This window comes from Chelon labrosus (assembly GCF_963514085.1).
Source record: "Chelon labrosus genome assembly, chromosome: 3".
NCBI classification, from domain to species: Eukaryota; Metazoa; Chordata; class Actinopteri; order Mugiliformes; family Mugilidae; genus Chelon; species Chelon labrosus.
In genome coordinates, this window is record NC_140339.1 from 192,514 (window position 1) to 201,954 (window position 9,441).

The window sequence follows — 9,441 nt, forward strand, 5'->3', positions numbered from 1 at the left end:
AGAAAAGTTCTTCTTCTGTCCAGATGTTGATGTAGAACATCTGGATTTATATCTACTGATGCTGTGAACATCTCCTACAGATAATTAATAATTTAATGAGAAGCCGCAGACAAATGAACAAACTCTGAAGTTTCTAGGATTCAAACCAGTTCTACCTGCACTTCATTAATTCAGTTAATTAAAACTGATGAGGTGGTCAGCACTGATGCCTCACAGCCAGAAGGTTCTAGGTTCTAATCCAGACCAACTGGTTCCTTTCTGTGTGTAGTCCGCATGTTCTCCCTGTGTCTGCGGGGGTTCTCTCCAGGTTCTCCAGCTTCCTCCCACCGTCCAAAGACATGCTGGTTAGGTTCATCGGTGATTCTAAATTGGCCGTAGGTGTGAGTGTCTCTCTGTGTTAGCCCTGTGATAGACTGGAGACCTGTCCAGGGTGGACCCCCCCCTCTAGACCAATGACAGCTGGGATAGACTGGAGACCTGTCCAGGGTGGACCCCCCCCTAGACCAATGACAGCTGGGATAGACTGGAGACCTGTCCAGGGTGGACCCCCCCCCCCCTAGACCAATGACAGCTGGGATAGACTGGAGACCTGTCCAGGGTGGACCCCCCCCTCTAGACCAATGACAGCTGGGATAGGCGCCAGCCCCCCATGACCCTTCACAGGACAAGAGGTTACAGAAGATGAAGAAACTTTATCAACAAATATTGTCTGTCAGAGAAACGAGTCATCATCATGACTATCAGATTCTAACGTGTTTTAACGTTGTTTAAACCGTGTATCACATGTAACTATATATAGAACAATTATTCATATAAATAACATCTGTTCTGTTTCTGACATATATATATATATATATGGTTCAGCCATAGATTATGTCAGTAAGTATATAGATTAGTTATATACTGCTCAGAACAAAAACGCAATACGACATCAGCGGCCTCCACCTGTTAAACCATTCCTGTTCTGCGGGTGGTCTCATTGTTGCCCCTCAACATTCTTTGGCTTGATCTGGATCATTAGACATTCTTTAGTCTGATTGTTGAAGAAAAAAATTGAGGCACAGAGCGCAGAGAAGGGCCAGATAGTTGCCCATAACTTTTTAATTCAACTTGTAATCTTAGTTCTTAGAATCTACTGGAGTCTGGAGTCTCAAAGAAGTCAAAAAGAATCTTGGGAGGAAATCAAAGTTTAATGCAAGCAGAGTTTATTCTCAAAAAGAAATAAAACAGAGTCTGATTCTGGGAGTCACATGAGTTCAGACTGATTTCATGGTGTTGTGCTCGTGTGTTTATGTGTTTTGGTGTTGCATTAACATAGATGGGCTGGGCACAGCCCTTTATTATAAGCATGGTTTATTTCCCTCTGGAAATACCCGTGTCTTTTCATGCTATATGAGGTCTTCTTTCTTACAATAATCATGTCTGTTGTTTACAGCCGAAGTCCGCTGCAAGTTACACCTATACACCTCATATGCCACGGTTGTTTTTACTTCATCTTCCTGGTGTTTTTTTTAAAAAAGAAGAACCTAGCCATATTATGCATGAGCTGAGTGGAGGCTTTTCTTTCCCTGGTCTGCTGAGTTAGCATTACACATATATGATCTGATAAATCCTTTTGTGCTGAGCTAGCATTATTCATTTCTTCATACATGGTCTGATAAGAGCCAGTCCTGTCCTATATTGCTGCCTGTGTTTTTGTGGGGCATCTTTATGTGGATCATCTATTGGACAGACGGCTGTGTCCTCTTTCTTCCCTTTGTCTAACCACAGTCCGATTAAACATTACAGATATGGTGTTCAGCATTATAGATATGGTGTTCATTCAAATCATTATTTTTCCTCAGCATGACCTGGATCATTATACATTCATTAGTCTGATCTGGATTATTATACGTTCATTAGTCTGATCTGGAACTTAAATCATTCTCCACTTTCTTCTTTTGTGGACATCCTATGTTCACATTAGCAGTGAGGGAGCAACAACCTACAAGTTATGAAACAACTGGACAAACCAGACCAGCTGTAAAGATGAGTTTTTCTGAAGAGACACAACTCAAACACAATCACCGATTTTAAAAGTTTTTATTGTCATTCATCTTCCACATGTTCAGATGTGGGTCAGTGTTCAAGGGTTTGGGTTTCCATGGCAGTGGTGGTGCTTTAGCCTCTGGGCGTTTAGTTGGCGGCCAGGATCTGGTCGACCCATCCACGGAGCTCGGTGACGCGGGCGTAGACGCCGGGGGTGGAGGTGGAGCAACGGCTGCTTCCCCAGGACACGATCCCAACCAGAGTCCAGGCGTCGTCCTTCTGACAGACCAGGGGACCGCCAGAGTCACCCTGAAACACAAGTAGACAAACAGCGGTGAGTGAAGACGGTGACTCTGCACCTGGGACAAAGGTGATACAGGTAGGTGGGCGGGGCCTCACCATGCAGGAACTGGCTCCAGCTGCACCGGCACAGATCATGACGTCGGAGATGTTGCTGCCCCAGTGTTTCTTACACTGATCGTTGGACAGCAGAGGCAGGGAGGCCTGCTGCAGCTTGTTGGGAGTACTGGGAGCTGTGGGAGACAGAAAACTTCATTAAAATGTTGGTTAAAGCCACAGCATCAACAACACCTCCATCAGTTTACCTGATAATATACATGAGACTAATTAATTAATAATGATCATGAACCCTAACCCTACAGCATCAACAACACCTCCATCAGTGGCTCACCATTGTAACGGGTCAGACCCCAGCCAGATGTGACGCAGGTCATGCCAGCAGCGAAGACATCAGTGGACTCAGCGAGGCAGACGGGTGACACGTTGGTGGTGAGACGGGCGGGGGTGGCCAGCTTGATGAGGGTGATGTCGTTGTTGATGGTTCTGGGGTTCCACTTGGGGTGGGTAAACACCTGGGGATGGTGCGGGGGGGGGGGGGGGGGGGGGACAGGTTAGAGGAGGTAGGACGATGTGATCTGAGAGTTTAGAGGCTGAAGATTCTGACCTTGGCAGGTTTCAGAAGCTGGACATCCTCGTTAGAACCGTAACCCTTGTCATGCTCTCCAGCAATCACACGGTGGTAGGTCCTGGCAGAGACAGGTACAGGTGTGTATGATTGACAGGTAAATATTTGGTAGGTTGACAGGTTAGGGTTAGGGTCTCTGATGCTACATGAACTCTCTGTGACTCCACATCCACACGGTTGTCAGGTACAGGTGTGTTAGGTTGACAGGTACAGGTGTGTTAGGTTGTCAGGTACAGGTGTGTTAGGTTGACAGGTACAGGTGTGTTAGGTTGACAGGTACAGGTGTATTTGGGTCGGTACTGACCTGACGTTGCAGTGAGCAGCTGTCACCACCCAGTTCTCGTTGATGAGAGATCCTCCACAGAAGTGGAAGCCGTTGGATTGCTGAGAAGAAAACAAACTTAGTGACTGAAGAAGAAGAAGAAGAAGAAGAAGATGTTCGATGAGGTCAGCTGACTCACCTGCAGAGACACCTGCCAGGGCCAAGAGTGAGGAACCGCCTCCTCGCCATTGACGATGCGGGCGTAGCCAGTCACCTGGGGGGGGACGGCGGGAACGCCACAGCCTGAGTGGATGACATGAAGAAGACTTTAACAGACCAGAAACTGAACCAGGAACTGGACCAGGAACTCGTCCCATGGCCAGACATACTCAGGGCTCTGATTGTGTCTCTGATGCTACATGAACTCTCTGTGACTCCACATCCTTCAAACTCTGAACAAAGTCAAACTCAAACCAACGGACTGAAGATGGAGCTGGACTCACCGTAGGCGGCGCTGACGAAGGCGAGGCAGGAGACGAACCAGAGGAAGGCCATGGTGACGATGAGGATGATGAGGATGAGGAGCTGAGCTGCTCTTTTATCCTAGGAGCCAACTGGACCTCAGCCAATCAGAGCATCCGACATTTATCAGCTGGTTATCAGAGCTGAGGAGATGGTGGCGTTCCCACGAGTCACACCCCGACATGCTGCTCTCTGATTGGCTGAAATCTGAAAACATGTTGAAGGCCGAACACAGGTGTCAGTCAGCACAAAAACTTTATTTAAACTCAGAGAAAAGTTCTTCTTCTGTCCAGATGTTGATGTAGAACATCTGGATTTATATCTACTGACGCTGTGAACATCTCCTACAGATAATTAATAATTTAATGAGAAGCCGCAGACAAATGAACAAACTCTGAAGTTTCTAGGATTCAAACCAGTTCTACCTGCATTTCATTAATTCAGTTAATAAAAACATTATTAACAAATTTTGTCTGTCAGAGAAACAAGTCATCATCATGACAATCAGATTTTAACGTTAATTAAATTTGATATTTAAACTGCGTATTGAGCAGTAAGAAAAAAGGCAGCGGGATTGCTGTTCGTGTAAGTGAGAGATGGTGAATCCTGCTGAAAGTCAGTGACACAGAGCAGTTAACATGCTATACAGTAATAGCACATAATTGCATGACAAGTAGTAGATAAGAAGTTAGAGGACAAGAGCTCTGTGTCAGAGAAAAGAAAGTGGACGATGCGAGAGAGGAGAGAGAAGAAAGAAGGAGGACATGTCCTCAGTGTATCGTCCCCCAGCAGCCTAGGCCTATAGCAGCATAACTAAGGGATGGTTTAGTCCAGCTCTAACTATAAACTTGATCAAAAAGGGAAGTCTTAAGCCTGACCTTAAAAATAGAGAGAGTGTCTGCCTCCTGACCTCAAACTGGGAGCTGGTTCCACAGGAGAGGAGCCTGATAGCTGAAAGCTCTACCTCCCATTCTACTTTTTGAAAGTGTAGGACTCTAGTTGAAACTGTAGTTTCTAATTCTGATGATATTATGCAGGTGAAAGAAGGCAGTCTTGGTTACTTGCTTTATGTGCAGTTTAAAGGACATATCCTCGTCAAATATAACACCAAGGTTTTTCACAGTAGTACTGGAGGCCAAGGTAATGCCATCCAAAGAAATTAAGTGATTAGATGATGAATCTGCCAAATACAATGACTGTTTTGTCTGGGTTCAAGAGTAGGAAATTACAGGTCATCCAAGCCTTTATGTCTTTAAGGCATGCTTGGAGTTTAACCAGCTGATTAGTTTCATCTGGTTTCATGGATAAATATAGCTGGGTGTCGTCTGCATAGCAATGGAAGTTTATGCCATGTTTTCTAATAATCTTGCCTAATGGCAACATGTATAACGTGAAGAGTATTGGTCCTAGCACAGAACCCTGAGGAACTCCATAACTTACTTTTGTATAAGTAGAAGAATCATTGTTGACATGAACCAACTGGAATCTGTCAGATAGATAGGATTCAAACCAGTCTAATGCAGTTCCTTTAATCTTGATCTCACTTTCAAGTCTCTGTAGTAAAATATTATGATCAATAATGTCAAATGCAGCACTAACTGTGAAGGAGCGTGTCTGTACACCAGACATTTTAGCCGTGTCATCTGTCCATATTATTTATCAAGGGAATTCAACTCTGTCATCTTTGTTGGCGTTCACATCCCTCCTTCAGCGGAAAAGGCAGCAGCATGTGACACCAGCCACGCCACTGTTGCCATGTAACAGTCCAAAAACCCAGAGGCCCTCGTTGTCATCCCTGGGGATTTTAATCATATCACCTTGGACACTGCTTTGCCCACTTTCCACCAGTTTGTTCATTGTACGACCCGGAAAAATAGAACTCTGGATCTACTGTATGCTAATTCAAAGGATGCATACAGTGCCATGACCCTGCCCCCAATGGGACGGTCTGATCACAACCTGGTGTTGTTGACACCGGAGTATGTCCCTGCAGAGAAAAGAAACAGCCTGTCTCCACGAGGACAATCTGGATCTAAAGACGTTCTTTAATCTGATCTGGAAGTTAAATCATTCTCCACTTTCTTCTTCTGTGGACATCCTATGTTCACATTAGCAGTGAGAGAGCAACAAGAACTACAAGTAATGAAACAACCAGACAAACCAGGCAAACAGCGACTGGTGACGACAGCAGAAACTGAATCCTTGTCTCATTATGGATTTAGTTTTTCTCTTCTAAACCCAGTCACATCCTGTCTGACCTCCTGTCCTGTAGGAGGCAACACAGCTCCATAAAAACTGCATGCCATTGAAAAGCTTATTTCCCAAAGCCTCCATCCTTCACTAGACTCGGTGACCATAAAACTACCTTAATATTTATATTTCTGTGCAACATATTCAATATTTACTACGGACTGTTTGTGATTGTGTGTGTTGTAGAACATTTAAAGTCTCTGTTCCATTTTAAAGCACTGCTTTGAATCATACTTGTAATGTCACTGTGTCCTGTCTAAGTGACAATAAAGACGTTTCTCTTTTTTTTGTTGGGAGTTTGTGTGTTTCCTGACAATCACCTGAGGTTTCCTTCCTCTGAGATAAAGAACAACCTCCATGACAGAGAAACAGCTTTTCCTCAGGAGGAGTTGTCCTTTTAATAGTTGAGGAATCATTCTGAATTATTGGTGGCACATCATGTCATATTTCATTTTAAACTTGCATTTCCTTTGATGGTTTTATTTCTTTTAATCTTTCGTCTTCTAGATTGAATTCCTGGAAACATTGTGTGTTTGTCTGTGAAGATTCATCCAGGCCTTGATGTTACCACGATGCTATGTTTACATACTCAGCCAATAAAACATGTTGTGACTGTGGAGTCTGTTTTCAAACTGAGCCATTGAACTGGAAGCTTCTAAGAATGATGCTGTAAAGATGAGGTTTTCTGAAGAGACACAACTCAAACACAATCACTGATTTTAAAAGTTTTTATTGTCATTCATCTTCCACATGTTCAGATGTGGGTCAGTGTTCAAGGGTTTGGGTTTCCATGGCAGTGGTGGTGCTTCAGCCTCTGGGCGTTTAGTTGGCGGCCAGGATCTGGTCGACCCATCCACGGAGCTCGGTGACGCGGGCGTAGACGGCAGGGGTGGAGGTGGAGCAACGGCTGCTTCCCCAGGACACGATCCCAACCAGAGTCCAGGCGTCGTCCTTCTGACAGACCAGGGGACCGCCAGAGTCACCCTGAAACACAAGTAGACAAACAGCGGTGAGTGAAGACGGTGACTCTGCACCTGGGACAAAGGTGATACAGGTAGGTAGGCGGGGCCTCACCATACAGGAAGTGGCTCCAGCTCCACCGGCACAGATCATGACGTCGGAGATGTTGCTGCCCCAGTGTTTCTTACACTGATCGTTGGACAGCAGAGGCAGGGAGGCCTGCTGCAGCTTGTTGGGAGTACTGGGAGCTGTGGGAGACAGAAAACTTCATTAAAGTGTTGATTAAAGCCACAGCATCAACAACACCTCCATCAGTTTACCTGATAATATACATGAGACTAATTAATTAATAATGATCATGAACCCTAACCCTACAGCATCAACAACACCTCCATCAGTGGCTCACCATTGTAACGGGTCAGACCCCAGCCAGATGTGACGCAGGTCATGCCAGCAGCGAAGACATCAGTGGACTCAGCGAGGCAGACGGGTGACACGTTGGTGGTGAGACGGGCGGGGGTGGCCAGCTTGATGAGGGTGATGTCGTTGTTGATGGTTCTGGGGTTCCACTTGGGGTGGGTAAACACCTGGGGATGGTGCGGGGGGGGGGGGGACACAGGTTAGAGGAGGTAGGACGATGTGATCTGAGAGTTTAGAGGCTGAAGATTCTGACCTTGGCAGGTTTCAGAAGCTGGACATCCTCGTTAGAACCGTAACCCTTGTCATGCTCTCCAGCAATCACACGGTGGTAGGTCCTGGCAGAGACAGGTACAGGTGTGTATGATTGACAGGTAAATATTTGGTAGGTTGACAGGTTAGGGTTAGGGTCTCTGATGCTACATGAACTCTCTGTGACTCCACATCCACACGGTTGTCAGGTACAGGTGTGTTAGGTTGACAGGTACAGGTGTGTTAGGTTGACAGGTACAGGTGTGTTAGGTTGTCAGGTACAGGTGTGTTAGGTTGACAGGTACAGGTGTGTTAGGTTGACAGGTACAGGTGTATTTGGGTCGGTACTGACCTGACGTTGCAGTGAGCAGCTGTCACCACCCAGTTCTCGTTGATGAGAGATCCTCCACAGAAGTGGAAGCCGTTGGATTGCTGAGAAGAAAACAAACTTAGTGACTGAAGAAGAAGAAGAAGAAGAAGAAGAAGAAGAAGATGTTCGATGAGGTCAGCTGACTCACCTGCAGAGACACCTGCCAGGGCCAAGAGTGAGGAACCGCCTCCTCGCCATTGACGATGCGGGCGTAGCCAGTCACCTGGGGGGGGACGGCGGGAACGCCACAGCCTGAGTGGATGACATGAAGAAGACTTTAACAGACCAGAAACTGAACCAGGAACTGGACCAGGAACTCGTCCCATGGCCAGACATACTCAGGGCTCTGATTGTGTCTCTGATGCTACATGAACTCTCTGTGAATCCACATCCTTCAAACTCTGATCAAAGTCAAACTCAAACCAACGGACTGAAGATGGAGCTGGACTCACCGTAGGCGGCGCTGACGAAGGCGAGGCAGGAGACGAACCAGAGGAAGGCCATGGTGACGATGAGGATGATGAGGATGAGGAGCTGAGCTGCTCTTTTATCCTAGGAGCCAACTGGACCTCAGCCAATCAGAGCATCCGACATTTATCAGCTGGTTATCAGAGCTGAGGAGATGGTGGCGTTCCCACGAGTCACACCCCGACATGCTGCTCTCTGATTGGCTGAAATCTGAAAACATGTTGAAGGCCGAACACAGGTGTCAGTCAGCACAAAAACTTTATTTAAACTCAGAGAAAAGTTCTTCTTCTGTCCAGATGTTGATGTAGAACATCTGGATTTATATCTACTGACGCTGTGAACATCTCCTACAGATGATTAATAATTTAATGAGAAGCCGCAGACAAATGAACAAACTCTGAAGTTTCTAGGATTCAAACCAGTTCTACCTGCATTTCATTAATTCAGTTAATAAAAACATTATTAACAAATTTTGTCTGTCAGAGAAACAAGTCATCATCATGACAATCAGATTTTAACGTTAATTAAATTTAATGTTTAAACTATGTATCACATGTAACTATATATGAAACAATTATTCATATGAATAACATCTGTTCTGTTACTGACACCTTTAAATCCATCTTTATTCAATTCAATTCAATTCAATTTTATTTATATAGCGTCAATAACAATACAAATCGTCTCAAGACGTTTTACAAAAACCCGGCCTGAAACCCCCAGAGCAGCCTGAAGCCTTTTAACAGGAAGAAACCTCGAGCAGAACCAGAACCAGAACCAGCTCATATGGAGGGACCATCTGCCTAAGGCCAGCCGGGTACAGACAGAAGAAAGAGAGAAGAGAACAGCAAGATAAACATCCATCTGTCGTAGATACACATATCTGACTAAAGCGTACATGTGGAATCTGATGATACAAACTGATGA

The 9,441-nt window shown here is 45.4% G+C and overlaps 2 protein-coding genes across 2 annotated transcripts; both read right to left on the bottom strand.

Moving 5' to 3' along the window:
• Window positions 1–2,127: 2,127 nt before the first annotated feature.
• LOC311485696 (chymotrypsin B-like) lies at window positions 2,128–5,537 on the bottom strand. Its single transcript, XM_084541275.1, has 7 exons — window positions 3,779–5,537; window positions 3,475–3,578; window positions 3,318–3,397; window positions 2,993–3,074; window positions 2,720–2,900; window positions 2,428–2,561; window positions 2,128–2,337 (listed from the first exon to the last, which is right to left on the bottom strand). Exons 1-7 carry the CDS (start codon window positions 3,828–3,830, stop codon window positions 2,176–2,178), a joined length of 795 nt encoding a protein of 264 aa, XP_084397401.1. The 5' UTR covers window positions 3,831–5,537; the 3' UTR covers window positions 2,128–2,175.
• Window positions 5,538–5,711: 174 nt separating this feature from the next.
• On the bottom strand, window positions 5,712–9,014 carry LOC311510129 (chymotrypsin B). The gene is made up of 7 exons (XM_084575075.1): window positions 8,499–9,014; window positions 8,195–8,298; window positions 8,029–8,108; window positions 7,681–7,762; window positions 7,414–7,594; window positions 7,122–7,255; window positions 5,712–7,031 (listed from the first exon to the last, which is right to left on the bottom strand). The coding sequence occupies exons 1-7, from the start codon at window positions 8,548–8,550 to the stop codon at window positions 6,870–6,872; spliced, it is 795 nt and encodes a 264-aa protein (XP_084431201.1). The 5' UTR covers window positions 8,551–9,014; the 3' UTR covers window positions 5,712–6,869.
• Between the last annotated feature and the right edge of the window lie 427 nt (window positions 9,015–9,441).